The 27,328-nt window shown below is 44.3% G+C and overlaps 1 protein-coding gene across 1 annotated transcript in view; it reads right to left on the bottom strand.

The window, feature by feature from the left end:
- The window catches only part of LOC126278042 (NACHT domain- and WD repeat-containing protein 1), a 561,974-nt gene that overhangs the window by 219,468 nt on the left and 315,178 nt on the right, over positions 1-27,328 (bottom strand). Inside the window, exon 4 of the mRNA XM_049977797.1 lies at positions 5,350-5,448. Within this exon, the coding sequence (XP_049833754.1) occupies positions 5,350-5,448 (99 nt within the window). The remainder of the gene's footprint in view (positions 1-5,349; positions 5,449-27,328) is intronic.

The raw sequence follows: 27,328 nt of genomic DNA, 5'->3' as shown, positions 1-27,328 counted from the left end.
AGGGAATGACTTCCATGGTACTAGAGGGAGCTGTAGAGGGCAAAAACTGTAGAGGAAGAAAGAGATTGGAACACGTCAAGCAAATAATTGAGGACGTAGGTTGCAAGTGCTACTCTGAGATGAAGAGGGTAGCACAGGAAAGGAATTCGTGGCGGGTGGCGGGCCGCATCAATCCAGTCAGTAGACTAATGAAAAAAAAAAAATTCTGCTATGGATAACTACAATATTATGAGTATGATCCTGACGAAGCAGTTGAAATAACCACCATAATATCATTAAAATAAAACCATGCTAATGTCTATGACGATATATGAACAAGGTTGATTAAACAGTGTGCCTCTGAGTTTAGTGGCATTTTAAGTCATTTGCCGAAATATGCTGAAGTTAAGCCTTTGCATGAGAAATAATATTTCCAATTTAACTTTTTCTGCATTCTCAAAAATTTTAGATAAGATAACATTCAGTCGTCTTCTTAAACATCTAACCTCAAATAATATATTATCCAAGTCACAATTCTAATTTCAGTAGAGTTTTGTTATTGAGAAGGCTATCTAGACATATAGTGGGAATGCACTTAGCTTATTAGATAATAAATTTCAGGTTACTGATGTATTTTGTAATCTGTAGAAGGCATTTTCCTGTGTAAATCGTAATATACTTTTAAGTAAATTAGCATATTTCGGTGTAAAATGAAATCCTGAAAAATGGTTTAAATCCTATATCTCTGACAGAAAACAAATGGGGTCACTAGAAAAGTGACATCCATTAAGCTATCATGCGTTATCCAACTGGAAACCAATGACAGGTGGTGTCCCCCACGATTCGAACTTAGGACACTAAGTTTTTTTGTATATATCAACTACTATTTTTAACTTTCACGGATTACAAGTTCGTTTTTTCGCAGATGATACAAACATTACAATAAATAGTAAATCAGGTATAGCCTTAGAATGGCGGCTAGCGAAATTTTCATGGACATTAATAAGTGGTTTCTAGTCAATTCTCTGTCACTAAACCTTGAAAAAAAAAATGCAGAGTGTATCAAAAAGAATCATCCAATTTATAAAAAATCATAACTATTATGTTGTTCGAGGTATGTGATTGAACAACGTACTGTTGGAAAGAGCAAACTCTCGAGTGTTACATGTTTCCCGCTATGTAGCAGCAGTTTTCACACACATCAGTTCTAGCAAAAATAATGTCGGGACAACAGAAAGCGTTTTGTGTCCTACGTTTTGCGCAGTGTGTGTCAGTAATAACTGTTCAGGGTAACCTTCGTACTAGGTGTGATGTGGATCCTCCTACAGCACAGAGCATTAGACGCAAACATGAACCATTCCGAGAAACAAGTTGTTTGTGTGAAAGCAAATCACCGCACCGTCCCCGAATGTCCTCAGAGAATCTGAGACAGACGTTGAACATTTCACACAGAGTGCGCAGAAATCCGTTCGCCGTCAGCTCGACAGCTCATCACGCCCCCCATGTCCGCCTGGCGTGAGTTGCATTGATGTTTACACATGAAACCGTACAAAATTCAGCTACTGCAAGATCTTCGTGAAGGTGGAAGCAACAACGCATGCAGTTCTGTAATTTCATTCTTGGCAAGATGAAGGATGACAGTTTTCTTCCACACTTAGTGTTTAGTGACGAGGCAACATTCCATTTAAATAGAAAAGTGAACCGTAATTACATGCGAATATGGGATACGGAACAACCACATGAAGTTGAACAACACGAAAAGGACTCTCAAAAATTCAATGTGTTATGTGTTTTCTGCAGTTTCACGGGGAAAGGTGTACAGTCCATTTTTCTTTGCCGATAACAATGTTACAGGAAGCACATTTATCGATATGTTGAAAACTTTATTATCCTACAGTTACGGACTGATTCTAATGACTTCATTTACCAACAGGATGGAGCACCGCCACACTGGCGTCTGGAAGTGAGGGAATTTTTAAATCAAAGGATTACTGAACGGTGGATCGGTCGTACTGGGCCAAATGATTCAGGCTCACATTACTGGCCTCCAGTGTTACTGGACCTGGCTGTATGTGATTATTTCTCGTTGGTGTTCATAAAAGACTGTTTATGTGTCTTCGTTACCAACAACAGAGAATGAACTGAGGCATAGCATAACAGCAGCTGTGGAAGCCGTAACTGAAGTGCAGTTTGGGAACAACTGGAATACCGCATTGACATATGCCGCGCATCTTGATGGGGGCATATCGAACACTTATGAAAATATATGGAAAAAAAGCTTTTGAGTTACCCGGTCATAAAAACAAAAATAATTGTTTATATTTATTGGTTTCAGAAATATGGACGTGCCAAATTGGATGATTCTTTTTTATACATCCTGTACTACACTCAGTTCAGAAGTTGTAAAAGATTTCCTGTCAGTACATGCCTAAAGTATGGCGACAGGCAGATAGAAGAAGTGGACAGTGTTAAATTCTTGGGACTACAGCTCGAAAATAAATTGAACAAAGAGGAGCAAACCACAGAACTGCTGAAGCGCCTAAACAAATCTCTATTTGCTATCCGAATGTTGTCAGCCATAGGTGATATAAAAATTAAAAAGCTAGGGCATTATGCTTATTTTCATTCCATACTGTCATACGGGATTATTTTCTGGGATAACTTACCAAGCCAAGCTAAAGTCTTCTGAGCCCAAAAACACACCAAACGAAGTATTTGTGGTGTGAACTCAAGAACGTCCTGCGGAGGGCGTTTAAGGAGCAGGTGATTCTAACTGCTGCTTCCCACTATATTTATTTCTTAATGAAATTTATCATTGAAATATATATTTTTAACAAACCCACATATCATTTCACATAATCAATGCTAGAAATAAAAATAACTTTCATAAAGACTTAAAGTCGCTTACTTTCATGCAAAAAGGTGTCCACTCTTCAGAAATACACATTTTCAATATCATGCTAGCAGTCATAATAAGTTTAAATAAAAATAAAATTCAGTTTGACAAGAGTCTAAAAGATTTATTGGTGGCCAACTCCTTCTACTCCAGTGATGAATTAGTTAGCAGAACCGACTGATGCGTGTATGTTGTTAATAATGTCATACAGTGTGAATATTGCATGCAATCTGACTTCTGGACAAATTTTTCTGTAGTAATGAAATCATTTAAATAAGGGCTGTACAATATTTAATTTTATTATTTTTATTTTATGATGCGTAGCTACAATAGCCGAAAAATTATGGTATGCACTTAAGCAAATTAAAAAGTTTTACATCCTTTTATATATAAAAATGCTTAAGATTTTTTTTGACCGATTCCACATCGGCAAGTGCAATTGTATTTGGCATATCTGTTCTTATTTAGTAAGTATTTGGGGTATATTCTTGTTTTCTGAGATGTTCTACATTCCAGAGGACTCCTCCCTATGAAGCTTTTGGAACGAAAATTACATCTAATCTGATAACAGCGAGACGGACCTAGCGAGATCTTGTAGAACACAATAAAGTCCATTTGTTCCAGCGGAAGCTTGTGGCGTCCTTCCCTTTTCTTACTTGAGACTATTATCCAGTTTATAAACATAAAATCGGGTGAGAGACGGCATAGCGACTGTTTGCAATGCTCGTTTTCGAATCCAGTGGTTGGATCTGAGTCTTTTGAAAATTGTTGGACCACTGCAGAAGAAACCAACAATCCTCTGCCGCAGCCCAAATTCTTCATAGAATCGAACTCCCGTGTAAGAATCTTCAAAGATGTAATTACATTACGAACGAGATAATGTGTTAAATATATGACGTTATGCTTGTACCACCTTCATGACTGTAGATGTGAAACTCAAATTTTGGTTTCTTTTTTTCTTATATCTTGAAATTTTTAGGCTCTACACTTCTTGTCCAGTTGGAAATACAAGGGAAAATGAGAAGGCGTCCAGATGTGATTATGTAACACGTATCATTTGGTATTTCTTAAAGCTATCTTAGTTCAAAAGTAAATGCATTCTGATCGTAATTCTATAAACATTTATAGAACTGATATTGAGACCTATTTACATTTGTCTGAAAACCTAAGTTTCCTCCTAAATTATACTTCGTATAATGATATGATTTTGTAGATATCTTCAGTTGCATATGTGAATAATTTCTGCAAAATGAGTAGCCAGTAGAGTTAGTAGTGATAAATTAAAACGTCATCCCTGAGGCTGAAGTTCTACTACATGAACAATGAAAATGTGGTAAGTGATAAAATCCTTTCTTTTCAGTATTCTGTGGACGGTGTTCCTGAGAAAACGTTTCGTAATGGTTTGAAATTATGTATACGTTGGAAATTGCTAAGTGGTCTCATTCTCAAATAATGGATGAATAGGGTCTGAGTAATTTGCATGCCATGAGTAACGCTGCCTCAGGTTTCTAAGTTTAATATTTCACTTGTTTTGTTAAATGTTTGGTACAATATCCCTCTTCTTCCGTTTCAAGGAGCGAGCGTTGGCCCGCCCTGAAACCACAGGAATTTAACAAAACTTCTGTCATTTCGTCATTGGTGGTCCTGTATCCCGTTTTCGAGTTAGGCTGAGATGTATGTGTAATCTTGCCGTGGCAGGTTCTCGGGTGGCATCCTTTTTATGTGGACATACCCTTTTTTGGTAATATCTAATCTCTTCTGGCACTGTTCGTTTTACGCCTACCTGTGTCTTCACTCCGCAATCTGTTTCTTAGCGTTGGCCCAGAAGTCACCTCACAATCATTATCTCAACTCAGAATTGAATTCTTCGTTCATTTCCATTTTTTGTTAAGGATCCAGTTCTCACTAACATACTTTAGAGCAGACTTAACTACTATGTTGTGTTGTTATAATGCCATCTGTTTCCTCTTAGTTCTACCAAGACAGCTCGTTAAACCGTCATTTATAGCATTGTATTTTTGTGTATTTTGAACTCCATCTGAATGATTTTTGTGTATTTATGTCCCACTGTACTCAAACAAATTTACCTGTTCTATTATTTTATTGCTCATAACTATTTTTGCACTTCTTATGTGTTTCCATTACCATAACTTTCTTTTACAGTTTATGGATATAACCATCTGACAAGTTCGTAAAACGTTATTCAGTTTAAGTATTACACCTATTGATGAGTATATTATGCCACAATTTTAAATTTTTAAACTAGGCCAGTAATTATATGACATATTGAAAAACATTTTTGCTACATCTGAAAGTTATTAGACAAATACCTGAAACTGCTTCTGGGTGACCATTTTAGCAATTTAGTGATACAGATCGTCTAGTAATTGGTCAGTTGTCAAATTTTTCAGGCGTGCGTCACTCTGCAACTATAAACTACTAATTTCTAGTGGCTCACACGGAGAGGCGCTCACCTGAGATGCTGGAGGTGGCGACGCCGCGTACCTTGGCCAGCCCATCCTTGCTGAGCTTCCTCTCCGTCGAGATGCCTGTGGTCCACTGGTCCCCGCCCGCTGTAACACACACCGCACCGTGACAGGTGAGGGGCAGCCAGACACTCAGACGCTTCCAGTCTGCTCGGCGTGCTACAAATTATCTACTAAAAATGTCCATGATTTAATTTGTGTATATTGGGCAGCGGGAAACAAGCTGGTAAAATCAAGGGAGGGTAGGTAGGGGAGGCAGAACCATGTAAAAGTTTCCAGACAACCATAGGAAAGGACTTGGAAGAGGAGGTGTATAGCGTCTTGAAAAGAGATTACAGGATGAACATCAACAAAAGGATTATATTTGTTCGTACAGAGTGGAGGGCTGCAACCTCGTAACACCAGTGCAGGTTAGGAGATGTCGAACCGAGCAAAATTTTCCAGATAACCGTAGTAAAGCACTTGGAAGAACAGGTGAAAAGTCTCTACTGTATCCTGGAAAGGAGTCAGAACACCAAGAAAAGAAAAGCGAAGGTAACAGATGTAGTCTAATTAAATATGGCGATGTTGGAGCGATTAGGAAATCAGTCACTGAAAGCTGTCGATGAGTTCTGCTATTTGGACAGCAAAATAATTGAGAATGACCCAACTAGAGAGGATGTAAAATGTAGACTGGCAACAGAAGAAAATACGTTTCTAAAAAATAGAAGTTTGATAAAATCAAATTTTAATTTATAAGCGCCAATAAATAAACCAACGGCTGCAATTTGATCCCTGATATATTCCAGAGGCAACCGGTTTCGGCTTTCCATTATGATATCATCAGGCCGTCTGTTGCAACAAAGTGGTTGAGCTTGTATTCCCAGACAAAATATCATGCAAAGGCGAATCAGTACACTCACCAGCCGTCTTACGTGTACTGATGCGGGTACTGGTTCACGTCTGCATGATATTTTGTCTGGCAATATAAGGTCAGGCACTATGTTGCCGCTGGCCGGAGTGGCCAAGCGGTTCTAGGCGCTAGATTCTGGAACCGCGCGACCGCTACGGTCGCAGGTTCGAATCCTGCCTCGGGCACGGAGGTTTGTGATGTCCTTAAGTTAGTTAGGTTTAAGTAGTTCTAAGTTCCAGGGGAGTGATGACCTCAGAAGTTAAATCTTGTAGTGCTCAGAGCCATTTGAACCATATGGCCTGCCTGACGATGGTACATTTGAATGCCAAAATCTTTTGTCTCTGGAATAAACCAGAGATGAAAATACAGCTGGTCGTTTATTTATAGCTGGTTATATCTATCAACTTTCGTCCTATCGTCCTTCCTAGCAAGGCGAGATGAAGTGAAATATACATTTAAGTGTTCGGAAGTCTCTTCGGAAGGTATTCGTATTGATTCTAGCCTTTTACGGAAGTGAAACGTGGACAATAAGCAGTTCAGACAAGAACAGAAAAGAAGCTTTTGAAACATGGTACTACAGAGGAATACTAATGATTGTATGGGTAAAACGTGTAACTAACGAGGAAGGACACAATAGAATTGGGGAGAAAAGCACTTTGTGTCATACTTTGACTAAAATGAAGAGCTGATTGATGAGGCATCTTCTGAAACATGAATCAGTAGTCAGTTTGGGAATTGGGGGTATGAATTGTAGAGCGAGAACGAGGCATGGATACAGTAAGCGGGTTCAGATGTATTTAGGTTGGGTTGCGTTGTTTGGGGGAGGAGACCAAACAGCGAGGATTGAGGAAGGATGGGGAAGGAAATAGGCTGTGCCCTTTCAAAGGAAGCATTCCGGCATGTGCTTGGAGTGATTTAGGGAAATCACAGAAAACCTAAATCTGGATGGCCGGACGCGGGATTGAACCGTCGTCCTCCCGAATGCGGGTCTAGTGCGCTAACCACTGCGCCACCTCGCTCAATGTAGGCTGCAGTAGGTATTGAGGGATGAAGTGTATGCACAGGATAGACTAGTGTGGAGACCTGCATCAAAAGAGTCTTCGGACTGAAGATAACAACAGCAGCAACAACAACTAAATCAACAAGAACTACCATCATCACCACCACCACCACAGGTCGAAAACGCACCATTATGGAGATATGGCGGTAAAGCTACAGCCAATCAATGATGAGCATGCTGGAGTGTGCGCACTAAAATCAACTTGGTTCTTCTGCTAAAGAGTGCAGTTACCAATTAAACTGAGAATATATGGAAACCAAAAATGACGCTAAATCTTTTTTACTCAGCTCTGTAACCTGTTTCGAAGTTTAAGGAGAGAGTTCAATCCCATGTGGTAATAACGATTGAAACCGTGGTATCGCGTATCAGTACCACACCATGGAAGTCATACAGTTGGCAATGAAACTGCAGGTTTCCGTCCGAGGCAGACAGAGGTCGAGCGTGACCCAGCGGATCCAATGGCGCGCGCCCACTGTGCACGCCTACAGCGGCACCGGACTACGAGCAGCCTCTGCTGTTGCGCTATAGGGCGGCTGGCGGCAGCCAGACACCCCCACTCGCGCTTGGAGCCTCTTCATTGTAACATGCTACGCAAACGCCGCCTAGTCGCGACTCCATCATTCGTTCTTTAGTTCAGAAAGCCTCATCCTTGTTGGTATTCCGAGCTAGACTTTATTTCTTACTGCATTATTTGTAACTAGTCTTTTGAAACGTCCCCTTGGAACAATTATACATAACTGTGCTTAAACTGACACACAATATTTTTTTTTAGCGCAACGCACTCTGACTTTCAGTAATCCCTACAAGAGAATGGTCCTGACTAACATTAACCTATACCTTTCACAAATCACTTACCTCACCAAAAGTGTTCGTTACTCGAACTACTGCAATACAGCGAACGCCACTACTGCCAGCTAACTAAAAGATTCAAACTACGTAGGTCACTAACTACTGACAGGCACCGTTAGCAAATGAAAGATTTTAATAGAGAACAAACAATGTATTTACCTTAATAGTCATGTTCATGACATCAATTCTTACAAATTTCAAAACTCCGCCATCTCTCTCCCCACGTCCACCATTGCTGGCGGATCACCTCCAACTGCGCAACGCTACGCGCTGTTAGCATCCAGCTGCCGCTGCCCAACACTACAATGGCAGACAACAATGCAAACCAGCCACAGACTGCACACGGCACAGCCAGTGATTTTCATACAGAGCGCTACGTGGCGGCGGCGTTACTAATAAAAATACCTAAACAGCCTACTTACACTTTGTACGCTTGGAGAAAAACCAATTAAGTAAATCTTTTGTTTTCTGTGTTAACTTGTTCGCTAATTATTTTCGCTCCTATCTAACTTTCCTATCATGACAGTTGCCGCGCCATTCTGTAGCCCACCTCTCCTCGTACGAAGTCGTACACAATAGAATCTGGCTACTGAATTGAATAAAACGAATTCACTGCCAGAGACTGTTTCGGTTCCCACATTTTCTCGGACACTAGATCGCTTTTACTTTCTATGTGATCGTGTCACCCCTCGTCATCAATAAAATTAGTTAAAGTTAATGGTTGGAGATGAACAGCTAGAGCTAGGCGAACTATAAGTTTCTTTCCGTGGGTGGTTGCATTAGACATTAATTATCTGTAATGCTGTGTATGTAAAGGTTGACTTTTCAGCCATCTATGCTACACGTACCTTAAAGTCATTAATTTGTTAAGATAACTGGCTGTATTGCAGAAACAGCAGACGCTAACTGGAGCAATACTACTCTGCTGGACACACCCAAACACATTTGTCTACTGGACAAACTTTTTGTTAAATCATTATTCATTGACTGTCGTCTTACGAGTGGTGCATACCTGGCCTATGGTTAATTCGTAAATACTGTTCGATTCATCGTATATTCCCCTGCTCTTGTCTTGTTATCATGCTAAATTTATCCGCCCTGTAAAATGCAATGTGCTATCGCAATTTTCTCGCTTGAGCTCGTGGCATTCAGTCACATTCCTTGTTTGCGGCCGCGAAAATTACTGTCACGGTCATGAGCCCCTGTACTCGAAAAGAGAGGGAGGTGGTAATTTCTAGGCGACAAAGTCCTGCAATTTTTTTTTTTTTCACTTGCTGTAACACGTGGATATCAATCTCTGCAATGTAGCGGGCGCTGGCTGCTTTACACAGCAAATGTGGCCACAAGTTGCAGTAATAGAGCCCCTCCCCCCCCCCCCCCCCCGTGATGTCTGGGATGGGAAATGCCTATCGTGGGTGAGTAATGAAAGAGTATTGGAAAGGGTTGGTGAGAGATATTGTCTGCTGAAGGTTGTAAGAGAAAGGAAAAAGAACTGGTTGGGACATTCATTGAGAAAGGAGTGCTTCGCTAGCAGATGCTTTGGAAGGATTAGTTTGTGGTAGTTTGTGGGAGAAGACTGAGAGGAAGAAGGAGATACAAGATGGTTGACTACATAAAGGGACGAGAAAATTATGCAGACTTGATGAGGATGGCAGAATACGGGACAACCTGGAGAAATACCTGCCTTTTGGCAGAACACTGATGATGGTGATGATGATGAGAGTTCTGCAAGGTTTATAGATTGCCGGAGAAAATGCAGCAACCTGACTGTTCTCAGTGGCATCAGGGTATAATACGTGCACTGTGCTCAGAGGCAGCAGGGTATAATATGTGCACACTGAGGGGTTGTAGTGTTACTGATTCGTTTGCTCGGTCATTGGAGATCAGGTGGCGCCCAGGAGGCCTGTCTATGCACCCTCTGTTTTGACTCTGCAGCCAGAAGTGTGCTGAGTATAGAGGTCAACAGCTTGGCAACATTAATTCCAGGCTGCAGATGCGTCTCAGAAAAGAGTACATACTCCAGTTGGACAGCTTCAGCCATTTGAATGGGTCGAATTGTGGGCCTGCGGGAAGCTGGACCGCCTTATCGATAGTGGTCTGAACATTCCAACATCTGGAGACCATATTTTGGCCATCCGTGTAGTACAGAAGCCCGTCGAGATCGACGGATTGTACAAGTAACAGCGACCGCCCGAACATCACCCAAGGACGAAATCCAGGCACATGTTCCACCTACTGCGTAATCAGGAACCATAGGAGCCAGTCTGCTTGCAGCAGGATCAAGATCTCGTGTGCCTCTGCCACTGATACCACGACACCGCCAATCATGGCTACTGTGGTTTTGAGGAAAGAGTCGCCTGTAGAGTGGAATGGGGCTCTGTTGTCAGTGATGAGAGTAGGTTGTATCTCTATGCGAGCGATATGGTCATACACGTGTATGATGTGGACGTAGCATATTGCCTATTCCACAGTGCATTCGCCCACGATAGGTAAGTCCCATCCAAGGCATCACGGTGGGGGAGGCGTCTATTACTACAACTTGTGGCCACATTTGTTGTGTAAAGCAACCAGCGCTCGTTACGTTGCACAGACATATCCACGTGCTACAGCCATTTCTCCGACGGGAGACGATATGCTGTTTCGGCAGGACAACGAACGACAGCATACGGCTGCCCCGCTAGCAAGATCAGCAGTTTCCTCGTAACTGAACTCGCATGGCACATGATGAAGCGGAAACTTCTCCAGGGTCTGCCGAACCATTGCTGAACTGCAAGAAGATGGGCTATATGCTTGGAAAATCCTATCGCAGGATGCACTTCGCGACTTTTCTGGGAGAGTCAGACCGTGTATTGAGACACCTGTCTGGGAAGCCTTCATTGTAACATAGTAGTTCCATAAGGCCAGAATTTATCATAAATTGCTACAATGATGAACTACATGTCATCTCACTTGTCAATAAAATGACTTTGTCCTTGAGGGCGTTTCCCTTTTTTTCCGGCTGTGTGGTTTTCTGAGGCCACAAAATGCCGCAAACCAACCAAGATTGATGGTGTGACTATCGCCAATGCCAGTACTTGGGCAGTCTGTCTTTTGCTACACTTTCAGACGAGAAGTTTATGGCATATCAGCAACCCCCATCAATTTTTTGCTCTCAAAATTCAAAGATCAATAGCAATCACTCAATTAATATCAGACTGAGTCTACTCACTAAAAGATCTTTGGTTAATAACCTTAATTTACACATATTAAAGGCAGGTTCTCAAGCAAGCAGGCACAAAATTTCGAGTAACATAAAAATGCTTGAAATTTTGTCTGTCTTGTTATACCTACCATGTTACTGATAGGTAATTTCCGGAACCGCTTAATGTATCATAATTCTGTTTACATTCAATGAATTATAAAAAGTCCTCACTGAACAACGAATTGTCTCTTATGATTAATATATTAATTACTGAGATATCTCTATCAATTTTGCTTTTTCAGACTGAACTATAGTACACGTTACTTTTAAAAAGTTGTGCATTATAAATATCCATATTTCAAGTAGTCACCTAACTTACGACTATGCGTAATTATATCAAAAAACAAAAAGAAAATTTTTCTAGTATGAAAGCCACTTCTGCTCCAGGCTGAGACATTTTCAGATTGCCATCAGATATCATTGCGTGTTGTGTGTGAACATCTTTCCTCCATTTTCTTGCCCTTTTACCGAGTCTCACATAAAACCTATTTTATTACAGTCTGCTTTTGTACTTTTCCTACGATGATACCGATTTTATCCACTTACAGAAAACCTCCTAAAGTGTTAGAAATAAATAAAGACACGCTAAATGTGATAGTACGTAGCTGCAGTTACACGAAAGTTAAACATAAAAAAAAAATGAGCTGTCACAAGAACAGGATGCGGTGTTTGGTCGAGTTTCTATTGTTTCTCTTGTCACGTTCACACGACTTGTTATAAGCGGTGCTCTATGAACATAGAGTACCGGGACAAAAAAAATCAGGCATGGCTGGTTGCCTAGTTATTCTCCTACTCGCAGTCTTGAATGTAAAACAAAGTGATAATATTAGACAGGAGAAATAAATACTGCTTCTTGACACACACACACACACACACACACACACACACACACTTGGCTAGAACGATGGAAAACTTTTTCCAAGCAATACGTTTTCCGATCATCGTTTCCTACAGGTTTCTGGAACTAGAAATCGCCTTCGAAATGGTCACAAGTGGGACTGCTAGTGCTCAGCTACCAGCCTAAAGGGGTGTGCGGCAAAGTTGCAGGCAGTCTAGAAAAGAGACCAAGCGTTCGACCCATCCTAGAATGTTGGTCATGTGTGTGGGCCCCTTACCACAATGGACTAAAAGGGGATACTGAAAGTATTCAGAGAAGGGCAGCACGATTGGTCACAGGTATGTTTAATCCGTTGGAGAATGTCGCAGATAAACTGAAGAAACCGAACTGGTACACTCTTGAAGACAGGCGTAAACTATCACCAGAAAGTCCATTAACAAAGTTTCAAGAACCAACTTCAAATGATCACTATAGAGATACACTACAACCACCTACGTATTGCTCACATACGGATCGTGAGGAAAAGATTAAAGGCATTGAGCCCTAATAACTGGTACAGTGGGACGTACTCTTTGCCATGCACCCCGCGGTGGTGTGCAGAGCATAGATGTAAATGTAGGTTCTACGACAGATAGCGCCACTCTCATACGAGTACTGAATACAAAAAGCGAAAAATGCTGAAATCCTTCCGGCTGCACCTGGAGGAAAATAAAGTCAACAGACTACTTTGGATTATGTTCCATAGCCATTTGTGCAAATTGTGACTGTCTTCTTGCTGCACACACACATTAGAGTCTCATGGCAAGTTGTATATGTTCCTCTTAATAGATGGCGGACAGACAGCGGACTACATGCCGCTATTTAGACATTGTACAGAAAGAAGTTCGTTTGCGCTGCCATCCGTCGCAGCAAGCCCACAAATATTTATTTTTTAAATAAAAACTACTTTTTCTTGTTGTACTGTATTTTATTTCTCCCACACGCGTTTCGCCTATTTTACTTTAACTTACCTTCAGAGGGATCAATAATGATACACTTTTGTTTTGATATGTGTTATTTGTAGATTATAAAACAGTTCACGTAGATACCATTGAAAATGCCTTAAAGTTACGAAGGCGAAACGCGCCTGGGAAAAATAAAATACAGTGCAGCAAGAGAAGATTACTTTTTTTTTTTTTTACGAAACGAATTCAAATGGCTCTAAACACTATGGTACTTAACATCTGAGGTCATCAGTCCCCTAGAACTTAGAACTACTTAAACCTAACGAATCTAAGGACATCACACACATCCATACCCGAGGCAGGATTCGAACCTGCGACCGTAGCAGCAGCGCGGCCACAGCGGTCGGCTACGAAACAAATATATTATACAGAAAGTTTACGTACGTATGCAAACGTTAATACAGTGAAAAAATGGTGATGCTATGCTCGTCGTTATGACAATATGTGGGAGCCTATAATGGAGTACGCATACACGTACAGAAAAACGACTTTGAAGTTCAGTTTTGTCAACGACTATACACGACCAAAGGCACACGAGACTGAACGTTTTTTAAGAGAAGAGGTTAAAACCGATCCACGGGAAATGGTGGGAATCCATTTATCGATCGTTTCAAGCGTCGTCTATGTCAAGCTTATTGACGAGGCGGCATGTGAAACACTTCTCCAACGATCACCGAACGGATATAGTTTCTGTCATGTCAACAGGAATGTTGGTGCGGTTACAGTCGACCACGTGGGAATGGGAATACACACCATCCGGGTCTTCGAGCTTCCGTTTGAGGTCTCGTCTGAACTTGTGATCGACGCCTTTCGATCATACGGCACATGTGGCCGAAAAATAGGCGTTTTACCACATACCCCGCCCTAAATGGGGTGAGACAAATACGGATAGAACAGTATATTGGGGGTTGTCAAGCGATTATAATATATGATGGACAACCTCGCACTTGCTCAGGGTGCGGGAAAGAAGGCTATGTTCGCTCGGAATACCTCATGCGTCGTTTAGTGCAAACCCCGCGGGATGACGTTCAGGCGCTACAACAGATGTCTGTATTACCGATGACCTTTGTGAGGCCCTGAGAGAAGAAGTGAGGGAGACTTCCGATGGGCGCCGGCAGCTGCACACATGGACACCAACGGATTGGGACTCCGAGCACCGCTTCCACTGCAGCACACACAGGACCCCATACAAGAGATGCAGCTGAAGGTCGCTCCAGGCTCAGCCGCGGTGACTGCCAGTGCTTCTACCGAGAGCGTCATAGGCCAGGCCCAAGACGGAGCATGCGCCATCCAAACAGCCGACGCGGAAACACGACAACGGAAACAGCGTTCGCCGAAGAGAAGACAGAAGCGACGACTGACTTCTGCTGACGATAGCCATAGTCCCGAAAGGACAGTAGACGACAACGACAGTATCGACCTGCGACCAGAGGATTCAACAGATACCGGAATGATGGTGCAGGAGTTGCACAACGACGAAAAATTGAATTCTCCTTCCGGTGACGGGAAGGCAGAAGTGGAGATGTCGACTGTCCAACATCATAACGGTGACACCGCTGTTTGCCATCCTTTGTCCGGTTCTGGAAATGTGCTGGAGGACTGGGCGCAGGAAATGGACCAACAGGAGCAGGATGAAGACACGGACGCAGCGATTGAGGATAGTCCTGGCCATGCGCCGGTAGGGGGCGGGGACTGTTGAACAACTTGGTGTGGTGAGGAGCGATGGGGCCGCCGATAACCGATAGCAGTTCGATTTCAACATCATCGCTTGTTGACACACCCCCTCCCCGCCCCCTCCAACTGATGAACACACGCCAAGTGTACCGCATTGCGACCATCTACATTAATGACATCCGGACACCACTTAAAATTAAAATGCTGAAAGATACGTTACACGCCGCAGATATTGTACTCCTACAGGAAGTGCGTTTCACCGCCCGAGTTCTACGGCTACAACGTGCATTATTCAGTGCACGATGAGAGTGGATGCGGTATGGCGATCCAGTGAAGGAAGAATGGAGGAAGTCATGTCTCTCCCTTCGGCACCTGGCATAGCGATCACTGACGACGGCGTTCGTTTCATCAATGTATACGCACCGTCTGGTTCCACAAAAAGAAGAGAAAGGGCGACCTTTTACACCGAAGAGATAGCACCGTTGTTCGTCGGACGATATGACAATTATGTAGTGGGCGGCGACTTTGGTTCAAATGGTTCAAATGGCTCTGATCACTATGGGACTTAACTGCTGAGGTCATCAGTCCCCTAGAACTTAGAACTACTTAAACCTAACTAACCAAAGGACGTCACACACATCCATGCCCCAGGCAGGATTCGAACCTGCGACCGTAGCGGTCGCGCGGTTCCAGAATGTAGCGCCTAGTACCGCTCGGCCGCGGCGACTTTAATTGTCGCCAAAAAGGACGCAGTACCTCATTATATGCCATGCATGGAATTGCGCGCTTTGTTACCGATATGGCGCTTCTGGACACCTGGTAACTGCAGCATGGCGATAGAACGGGTTACGCGTATGTAACGGGACAAGGCTTGATAGAGTATATGTGACGAGCGCTCTACGGACAGCGATACCCGATGCCGAATTCTGGCCGGCGGCTTTTACGGATGATAATGGCGTACGTCTGTTCGATTTCAATAACGCGGCAGACGATATGGAGGAGTAAGGGTCACTGGAAAAGGAACAGAGCACTTTTACATGACGCTGCATGTCACCGGTCGATAGAGGAAGTCTGGGAGACCTGCGTTCGTCGCCAACGGGTATACACCTCGGTTCTCCAGTGGTGGTTAAAGTGCGCAAAACCAACGTTACTGAGAACGTTGATACGATGCGGGCAGGACAAATCGCAGTGGAACCACGCTAGGGCGGATTTTTATTTTACAGCTATGAGGGAGCTGATGACCCAGCAACAATCGCCGGAAGGGCGCACGGCTAAGCGGAGAATAAAAGCCAAGTTATTACAGCTGTCGAGAATAAGAATGGAAGGGATAATGGTCCGAGCGAGATTGACGAACACAGTTCCTGCGAAAGCCCGCTCAAGGCATCACGTAGCACGTGAACGCCAACGACGACGGAGGACATTGATCAGGGAAATAATCTCTGAAACTGACCAAAAAGTTGTGACCCAACGTGACATTGCGCATGTATTTACCGAATACTTCCGTCAGTTATACGGACCTGTACAAGTAAACCACGAGACACTAAATGATGCAATGTCCGAAATGTCAGAGAGAGGACCACCACTGGATGCAGACTTTCATCACAGCCATAACGGAGGACGAGCTGACAGACGCAATTGCCAGGGGAGCTCCGAACAAGTCCCCAGAACAGGACGGCTTCAGAATTGAATTTTAGCGCGACTTTGCATACCTCATGGGACAGACGTGGATTCAGATGTATAACGCACTACTGTTACCGCAGACTGAGATACCTGTCGAATTCACGGAGGGTATCGTCATCTCAGTACTCATACCTTGTGGTGGCAAAAGGCCAGGAGATAATAGACCACTAACCCTTCTGAAATGCGACTACAAGAGTTTCGCGCGCATCCTTGGGGCTCGCCTGAAGTCTTCAATTTCTGCTAGACTCCTCACAGATCAAACATGCCTCGGCGGTAAGAGTAATGTCGATACTGCGCTTGGTGATTACCTAGATATCGCTGCATTAGCAGCGGCGTGCGCGACTGCGCGGAACACTAGTCTCTAATGACTTCGATCATGCGTTGGACAGGGTGGATCATATGTTTCTGCACGCCCTGATGGGCAGATTGGGAATCCAGCAGGCCTTCATTCTAGTGACCATGCGACTGTTACACGGCGTGCGATCCAAGGTCTCAGTGAATGGGTGGGGCACTGACTACATTGTCATTTCACGGTCAGTTCGTCAAGGTTGTCCCCGTTCGATATTTTTGTATGCGATGGCGTTGGAACCCTGCCTATATGGTCTCCGAAGACGGCTGGAGGGAGTGCCGTTGCCACAGCTGACCTTTCATTGCCTCGCTTATGCTGACCATGTGATGCTGGTGTCACGGACAGGCGACGAAGTACGTACGGCGTTGGTATGGATACAGCGATACGCGATGGCCGCGGGAAGCGTGCTTAATGTACAGAGGTCTCGCTGCATGAATGTCGGTCGAGGATTACGACCGGGGGAGGAAGGCCCGCTCATGTTGGTTAAGACCATAAAATGTTTAGGTGTCACGTTCCACTCAGGTGTGCAGCGGACAGCAGCGTATAACTACCGACGCATATTGAGGCTGATGGGGACAGTGGTGCTGTTACAGACATTAAGAGCGTTGGATATGATTCAGAGGGTGGCCTATGTTAACGTGTACCTAGCGCATGTCCTGCGCACAGTCACATCGCGGATACAAGCAACTTTCGTAACTTAACGTGAGTGTGGGACACCTGTTTAAGACCCAATACACAACGCTTACGCCGGCCGCGGTGGTCTTGCGGTTCTAGGCGCTCAGTCCGGAACCGCGCGACTGCTACGGTCGCAGGTTCGAATCCTGCCTCGGGCTTGGGTGTGTGTGATGTCATTAGGTTGGTTAGGTTTAAATAGTTCTAAGTTCTAGGGGTGTGATCACCCCAGATGTTAAGTCCCATAGTGCTCAGAGCCATTTGAACCACAACGCTTACGCTACCACCCGGAGAGGGCGGACTGGGTCTGGTGAACGTATATGGAAAGGCACGGGCGTTACTCTTCAGTACGGTTTTTCGACAGTGGCGCTGTCAGTTTCGCAGTATCTCGGGTGCGTTGGCCGATGCACTGGGGCACACTTCAATGGTGCTTCCAGTCAATGCGGGCTATATTTCACCGAAGATGTCACATTCCAATTCTTTCTTTTTGGAGCTTAGTTATGTCAGAGAATCCTTTCCAACAACACGACTACCGACGACGCGAGATGTGTATCAAATACTACTGCGCCGGTGCCCCGGGAATACCCTGGAAAAGAAGTACCCAGACAAGAACTGGCGACAGATATGGCGCGTTATACGCAACGTTTGCCTCCCAACGTCGGTGCGCTCAACATGGTATGTGGTGGAAAATAGGAACGAACGGCAGCATGCGATTCATTTGGCAGACACTCCATTGTGTTTAAGCTGTGCAACAGTGGACACTGATGAACATATTTTAGCATGTACAGGGGCGGCTCCAGTGTGGCATTCGGCACGACAGATATTGGCATTCCTGTTACGCATCGCCCCTCACACAATTTCATCGGACAAACTCCTTTTTCCTCAAGAATCTTATTTTCCGGACCATAAATCAAATGCAGTGACATGGGTACGGGGAATGGTTGTGGGATACGTCTATAACGAATCGGAAAAGGTGAGGATGGATTTTTGGCGTTTTCTCCTGGATGGTGACCCGAAGCTGCAACAGCATAAGAAATATAGGCAAGACTTCGCTAATTAACTACGACTTACATTTACCGTCCCGCCGGCCAGTTGGGGTGTGACGAGTGAGAGATGAGATAGACGAAGTAAGCCGAGACAGACATCAATCACACCTAAAGGAACAGTTATTTTCCAGAAGACGACCCAGTCTTACGGCAACGTCTGGAGAACAGGTCGATGCATGGCTCTATTGCTCTATCGAACGTCGGGTGGCTGGCCGGTTTGGCCAAACGGTTCTAGGCGTTACACTCTGGGACCGCGCTACCGCTACTGTCGCAGGTTCGAATCCTGCCTCGGGCATGGATGTGTGTGATGTCCTTAGGTTAATTAGGTTTAAGTAGTTCTAAGTTCTAGGGGACTGATGACCCCAGATGTTAAGTCCCATAGTGCTCAGAGCCATTTGAACCATTTTTTTGAACGACGGGTGGTGATTAAGTGTTGCCCCCCCACTCCAACTTGAATTTCATTTCAGAGCATTGCCAGAGGAGCATGTTTCTTTTATATTTGTACTATCAGCGATGTCGTCACGTCATTTTCATTTGAAAATTGGCAATTTTATTCATTTCTTTACTTAATTAATGTATAATTAGCCACTATTTGTCAAAATTTGGACATTGTAGACAAAAAGAAAACTACCATGTCAAATATAGTAGGTTCGCATACCACTGAGTACCAAAATATTTTGTTTTCTCTTCGTTGTTCTAGTACAAAGAAAGGTAAGATGACAGCTCGCGGTAAGGGCGAAATCTGGGTTCGAGTTCAGGTCTGGCACAAATTTTACCTGTCGCCATCCCATTCTACAGCTGATGATTGTCATTGTTCGAAAATGCGAATACATTCAATGTGTAACTATTATGTCTATTGCTTACTTGAAATTCCAGGATGTTTGATGATGGCAAACACCGAAACGTGTAATATTACATTAATAAAGTCATTTTGCTTTTTTTCCCCTCAGCGAGCTACCCAGCATTTCGCATACACATACTCCCAGCGTGGAGGATAAAAAACGTAGAGGGAGACCAAGAGACGAATACACTAAGCAGATTCAGAAGGATGTAGGCTGCAGTACGTACTGGGAAATGAAGCAGCTTGCACAGGATAGAGTAGCATGGAGAGCTGCATCAAACCAGTCTCAGGACTGAAGACCACCACAGCCACAACACATACTCCTCCGTTAATGTTGGCGGGTCCACCTCTCGTGAGATCTGACGATCAGTTACGCATCAGAGAAGGGTGTCCGGATATTTTGGAGCAGGTATAGCATGCTGTTATGATGTCTCCAGGAGGTTCTACTGGAGCGGTGCCTGCTGCCCACGTGGTCTGGGTACGCGGCAGTGGGTGAGGGTTTGGTATCGGCCCGCTGCGCCAGCCACGGCGCGTTATTTCCTACGACGGCGCCAGCACCGAGCCCGCACTGCGTGGGCGTCGGCAACAGGTGGCGGCGCCGCGCCGTCACAGGTCACGGCCAAGGCCCCGGCGTCGGCGTCGGCGTCGCGGCGGCGCGCGCCGCGTCGCTTTTTCCCTGACGCTGTCGCGGGCATTAACACCTCTTTGCTTCAGAGCGCTGCAAAACTAGAACGGAGACGGCAAGTAACCTGTAACCTGCCTCCTTTCGTTTAATTATGATGGAAATAAGCATTGGGCGTCATTGGCCGCGAGGCCCCTTGTGGGGCAGGTCCGGCCGCCTTGGTGCAGGTCTGACCACATTCGATGCCACATTGGGCGACCTGCACGCCGGATGGGGATGAAATGATGATGAAGACAACCCCCAGTCCCTGAGCGGAGAAAATCCTCGACCTAGCCGAGAATCGAACCCGCGCCCGTAGGATGGCAATTCGTCAATCTGACCACTCAGCTATCGGGGCGGATGTTTAATTATGATGACCTGTAGCAAGAGGCATTATGCTAACACTATTGGAAAGTGTTCCGCCATGAATTCAACACATCCTGCATTAGAGTGCAACAAACTTTCTTGACACAGAAAAGCTTCTGTCCACAAATCAGTTCGGAATTAGGAAGCATCGCTGCTGCAAAACATAGCCGCTTTTTCCTCACATGATATCCTGTGAACAACGTTTATAGATTTCCGGAAAGAATTTGTCAGGGTGCCCCATTGCAGACTGTTGAACGTCCGCGCATACGGACTAGGTGCTCAGGTATGTGTGTGGCTCGGGGACCAGTGTTTATCAGAGACAAGGATGTCAGGAGTTCACCAAGAAAGCGTGATAGGGCCGCTGTTTTTTCTGTACAAACGATTCTGGACACAATCTGAGCAGCCGTCTTCGGTTATTTGCAGTTGACGGTGTCGTTTATCTACTAATAAAGTCATAAGAAGATCTAAAGACCAAAACTATTTAGACAAGATATCTGAATGGTGCGAAAAGTGGCAGTAGATCCTAAACAACGAAAACTGTGAGGTCATCCACATGAGTGCTAAAAGGAACTCGTTAATCTTCGATGACACGATAAGTCAGTCTAATCTAAAAGCCGTAAATTCAATTAAACACCTAGGTATTACAGCTACGAACAACTTAAATTGGAAGGAACACATAGAAAATGTTGTGGGGAAGCCTAACCAAACAATGCTTTTTATTGGCAGCGAACTTACAAAATGTAACAGACCTACTAAGGAGACTGCCTACACTATGCTTGTCCGTCCTCTTTCAGAATACAGCTGCGCGGTGTGGGATCCTTACCAAATAGGGCTGACGGAGTACATCGAAAAAGTTCAAAGAAAGACAGCACGTTTTGTATTATCGCGAAATATGAGAGAGAGTGTCAACAGAAATGATACAGCATTTAGGATAGAAATCATTGAAAGAAGGGCGTTTTTCGTTGCGATGGATTCTTCTCACGAAATTCCCATCACCAAATTTCTCCTCCGAATGCGAAAATATTTTGTTGACACCGACCTAAATAGGGAGGAACCATTACCACGATAGAAAAGGGACATCAGAGCTCGTACGGAAAGAAATAGGTGTTCATTCTTTTCGCACGCTATACGAGATGGGAATAACAGAATTGTAAAGGTGGTTTTAAGAACCCTCTGCCAGGCACTTGAATGCGATTTGCAGACTATCCATGTTGATGTAGTTGTAGATATAAACATAAATAATCTAGTGGACACGGTAAGCAGCTATCGACGAATATTTTCCGGTGATGCTGATGAATGTGTGCAAGTTGAATGACTACAGTATGATACAAGATGACTTAGAAAAAATTTCTAGTTGATGTAATGAATGCGACCTTGTTCTAAATATAGCAAAATGTAACTTAATCTGGATGAGTAGGAAAAACATGCCCGTAATGTTCGGGTACAGCATTAGTAGTGTCTTACTTTACAAAGTCACGTCGTTTAAATACTTGGGCATAACGTTGCAAAGCGACATGAAATGGTACGAACATGTAAGGATTGTGGGAAGGAAGGTGAATGGTCGGCTTCGTTTTATTAAGGGGAATTTTAGGAAAGTGTGCTTCATCTCTAAACGGGACCGTACATAGAACGCTCATGCGACTTATTCTTCACTACTGCTCGACTGACTGTGATCCTTACCAAGGCGGATTAGAAAATGACATCGAAGCAATTCAAAGGTGGCTTGATTAATTTGTTACCGGTAGATTCCAACAACACGCCAGTATCGTGGAGATGCTTCCGGAACTCAAATGTGAATCCCTGGAGGGACGGCGACGTTCTTTTCGAAAACTGAATTGAGAAAATTTAGAGAACTGGGATTTTAAACTGATTGCAGAATGAGTCTACAGCCACCAACATACATTTCGCGTGAGGAACACGAAGATAGCACACGAGAAATTAGCGCTCGTACGAAGGTATCAGATAGATTATATAATGGTAAGACAGAGATTTAGGAATCAGGTTTTAAATTGTAGGACATTTCCAGGGGCAGATGTGGACCCTGACCACAATCTATTGGTTATGACCTGTAGAAGAAACTGCAAAAAGGTGGGAATTTAAGGACATGGGATCTGGATAAGCTGAAAGAACCAGAGGTTGTACAGAGTTTCAAGGAGAGCATAAGGGAACAATTGACAGGAATGGGGGAAAGAAACACAGTAGAAGACGAATGGGTAGCTCTGAGGGATGAAGTAGTGAAGGCACCAGAGGATAAAGTAGGTAAAAAGACGAGGGCTGCTAGAAATCCTTGAGTAACAGCAGAAATATTGAATTTAATTGATGAAAGGAGAAAATATAAAAATGCAGTAAATGAAGGAGACAAAAAGGAATACAAACGTCTCAAAAACGAGATCGACAGGAAGTGCAAAATGGCTAAGCAGGGATGGCTAGAGGACAAATGTAAGGATGTAGAGGCTTATCTCACTAGGGGTAAGATAGATACTGCCTACAGGAAAATTAAAGAGACCTTTGGAGAGAAGAGAACCTATTGTATGAATATCAAGAGCTCAGATGGAAACCCAGTTCTAAGCAAAGAAGGGAAGGCGGAAAGGTGGAAGGAGTATATAGAGGGTTTATACAAGAGCGATGTACTTGAGGACAATATTATGGAAATGGAAGAGGATGTAGATGAAGACGAAATGGGAGATAAGATACTGGGTGAAGAGTTTGACAGAGCACTGAAAGACCTGAGTCGAAACAAGGCCCCGGGAGTAGACAACATTCCATTAGAACTACTGACCGCCTTGGGAGAGCCAATTATGACAAAACTCTACCATCTGGTGAGCAAGATGTATGATACAGGCGAAATACCCTCAGACTTCAAGAAGAATATAATAATTCCAATCCCAAAGAAAGCAGGTGCTGACAAATGTGAAAATTACCGAACTATCAATTTAATAAGTCACAGCTGCAAAATACTAACGCGAATTCTTTACAGACGAATGGAAAAACTGGTAGATGTGGACCTCGGGGAGGATCAGTTTGGATTCCGTAGAAATCCTGGAACACGTGAGGCAATACTGACCTTACGACTTATCTTAGAAGAAAGATTAAGAAAAGGCCAACCTACGTTTCTAGCAGTTGTAGACTTAGAGAAAGCTTTTGACAATGTTGACTGGAATACTCTCTTTCAAATTCTGAAGGTGGCAGGGGTAAAATACAGGGAGCGAAAGGCTATTTACAATTTGTACAGAAACCAGATGACAGTCATAAGAGTTGAGGGGCATGAAAGGGAAGCAGTGGTTGGGAAAGGAGTGAGACAGGGTTGTAGCCTCTCCCCGATGTTATTCAATCTGTATATTGAGCAAGGAGTAAAGGACACAAAAGAAAAAGTCGGAGTAGGGATTACAATTCATGGTGAAGAAGTAAAAACTTTGAGGTTCGCCGATGACATTGCAATTCTGTCAGAGACAGCAAAGGACCTGGAAGAGCAGTTGAACGGAATGGACAGTGTCTTGAAAGGAGGATGTAAGGTGAACATCAACAAAAGCAAAACGAGGATAATGGAATGTAGTCAAATTAAATCGGGTGATGCTGAGGCAATTTGATTAGGAAATGTGAGACTTAAAGTAGTAAAGGAGTTTTGCTATTTAGGAAGTAAAATAACTGATGATGGTCGAAGTAGAGAGGATATAAAATGTAGACTGGCAATGGCAAGGAAAGCGTTTCTGAAGAAGAGAAATTTGTTAACATCGAATATAGACTTATGTATCAGGAAGTCGTTTATGAAAGTATTTGTATGGGGTGTAGCCATGTATGGAAGTGAAACATGGACGATAACTAGTTTGGACAAGAAGAGAATAGAAGCTTTCGAAATGTGGTGCTACAGAAGAATGCTGAAGATAAGGTGGATAGATCATGTAACTAATGAGGAGTTATTGAATAGGATTGGGGAGAAGAGAAGTTGGGGCACAACTTGACTAGAAGAAGGGATCGGTTGGTAGGACATGTCCTGGGGTATCAAGGGAACACAAATTTAGCATTGGAGGGCAGCGTGGAGAGTAAAAACCGTAGAGGGAGACCAAGAGATGAATACACTAAGCAGATTCGGAAGGATGTAGGTTGCAGTAGGTACTGGGAGATGAAGAAGCTTGCACAGGATAGAGTAGCATGGAGAGCTGCATCAAACCAGTCTCAGGACTGAAGACAACAACAACAACAACAACGAAGGCTTCAAGGCAGTCGTGGAATTTGACAGGAAATTGTTAGTGGTGGTACAGGGTACCCTCCGCCACGTACCGTACCGTTGCTTGCGGGCTATGTATGTAGATGAGAACTTGGATGGTTTTCAAACTCATACTCATTTCAAAACCTTTGGGATATGTTGATTAAATTTCGTCGTTATGAATGCTTATTTTGTGTTTTTAGTAGGTATGAGCCACGTACCCACAGATGGAGAATCATTTGAGTACAAGAAGGCTGCTGGGTGTGCTAATATTAATGGTAATTTTCAGGTGGAGATCACAACACAGCGTGCCAGACTCCGTGAACTTGGAACTTATAGGCATCTTTCGGTTTCTGGTCTAGCTGATACTGGACCGTCATACTGACTGACCACAGAGATAGTTGGTATGCCAAGAGGGGTGCACACGTGTGCTTCCCGAACGACTACACTAGATAGATACGGAAGGTTAGTTCAACGAGTATGACCAATAGACGGATGACAACAGCTGAACTGTGCGCAGAGGTTCTGGGCAGAGTGCCACCACAAATCGTCAGGAATAATTCAGATCTGGAGTAGCCGTGCTGGCATTATAAGAAACAGCCTCTGGATCACGGGGTCCCGGGTTGGTGATTTTCTCTGCCCAGAGACTAGGTGTTTGTGTTGTCCTCTTTCTCCTCCTCCTCCTCCTCCTCCTCCTCCTCATCATCATCATCGTCGTCGTGGCTAGATTGGACTGTGTCAAAAAATGGACTGTGTAAACATTGGGACTTTGTACGGCCGCTGATGAACGCGCAGTTGAGCGCCCCATAAACCAAACATCATCATATCACAGACTCGACTCTAGTGTGATATTGGGTGGCATTATGTGGCGCTCAGCGAGATTCTCGCTTCTCTCTTTGCGGCGGCGTTCAGATGGACACCAGTTCGTCTAAAGACGACCTAACAGGTCACAGGAAAAAATGGTTCACATGGCTCTGAGCACTGTGGAACTCAACTTCTGAGGTCATCAGTCCCCTAGAACTTAGAACTACTTAAACCTAACTAACCTAAGGAAATCGCACACATCCAGGCCAGAGGCAGGATTCAAACCCGCGAAAGTAACGGTCGCGCGGTTCCAAACTGTAGCGCGTAGAACCGCTCGGCCACCCGGCCGACAGGTCACAGGGGTCAATGATTCTCGAGTCCCGTACGTCTCCAGTTGCTGGAAACATGGCGTGGTGGACGACTGATTTTATGAAGGCAGGATGAGTCCACGCTAGTTTACATCAAATATACACTCCTGGAAATTGAAATAAGAACACCGTGAATTCATTGTCCCAGGAAGGGGAAACTTTATTGACACATTCCTGGGGTCAGATACATCACATGATCACACTGACAGAACCACAGGCACATAGACACAAGCAACAGAGCATGCACAATGTCGACACTAGTACAGTGTATATCCACCTTTCGCAGCAATGCAGGCTGCTATTCTCCCATGGAGACGATCGTAGAGATGCTGGATGTAGTCCTGTGGAACGGCTTGCCATGCCATTTCCACCTGGTGCCTCAGTTGGACCAGCGTTCGTGCTGGACGTGCAGACCGCGTGAGACGACGCTTCATCCAGTCCCAAACATGCTCAATGGGGGACAGATCCGGAGATCTTGCTGGCCAGGGTAGTTGACTTACACCTTCTAGAGCACGTTGGGTGGCACGGGTTTACATGCGGACGTGCATTGTCCTGTTGGAACAGCAAGTTCCCTTGCCGGTCTAGGAATGGTAGAACGATGGGTTCGATGACGGTTTGGATGTACCGTGCACTATTCAGTGTCACCTCGACGATCACCAGAGGTGTACGGCCAGTGTAGGAGATCGCTCCCCACACCATGATGCAGGGTGTTGGCCCTGTGTGCCTCGGTCATATGCAGTCCTGATTGTGGCGCTCACCTGCACGGCGCCAAACACGCATACGACCACCATTGGCACCAAGGCAGAAGCGACTCTCATCGCTGAAGACGACACGTCTCCATTCGTCCCTCCATTCACGCCTGTCGCGACACCACTGGAGGCGGGCTGCACGATGTTGGGGCGTGAGCGGAAGACGGCCTAACGGTGTGCGGGACCGTAGCCCAGCTTCATGGAGACGGTTGCGAATGGTCCTCGCCGATACCCCAGGAGCAACAGTGTCAGTAACGAGCGTTGCCCTGTATAATGCCGAATAATGTACACCGAGAGTCTTGAGATCTGCATTTAGAGAAGAATAGGAGGTGTGAAATGGACAGATAAAATAAGTAATGAAGCTGTGTTACACAGGATGGACGAGAAAAAGGAAATACTAAAAATAATTTAGAGAAGGAAATGAAATTGCCTAGGACACCGGGTGTGAACAAATTGCATAATAAGGAATGCTCTCTGAGGACAAGAGGAAGAAGTTGACGACAGCCAGTTGACAACATCAAGACAAATTCAACATGCACAGCTAGGAAAAAAGCGACAGAAAACAGAGAGGAGCACAGAATGGTGAAATTGCATTGATGGAACTAACTAATGAGCAGAACACATCATCATCATCAGCAACAGCAACACTGCCAGTTATGATTTCATACC

The sequence above is a fragment of the Schistocerca gregaria genome, chromosome 6 (genome assembly GCF_023897955.1).
Source record: "Schistocerca gregaria isolate iqSchGreg1 chromosome 6, iqSchGreg1.2, whole genome shotgun sequence".
Taxonomy (NCBI): Eukaryota; Metazoa; Arthropoda; class Insecta; order Orthoptera; family Acrididae; genus Schistocerca; species Schistocerca gregaria.
The sequence above is the reverse complement of the archived record's forward strand: the minus strand, read 5'-3'. Positions and strand labels throughout refer to the sequence as shown.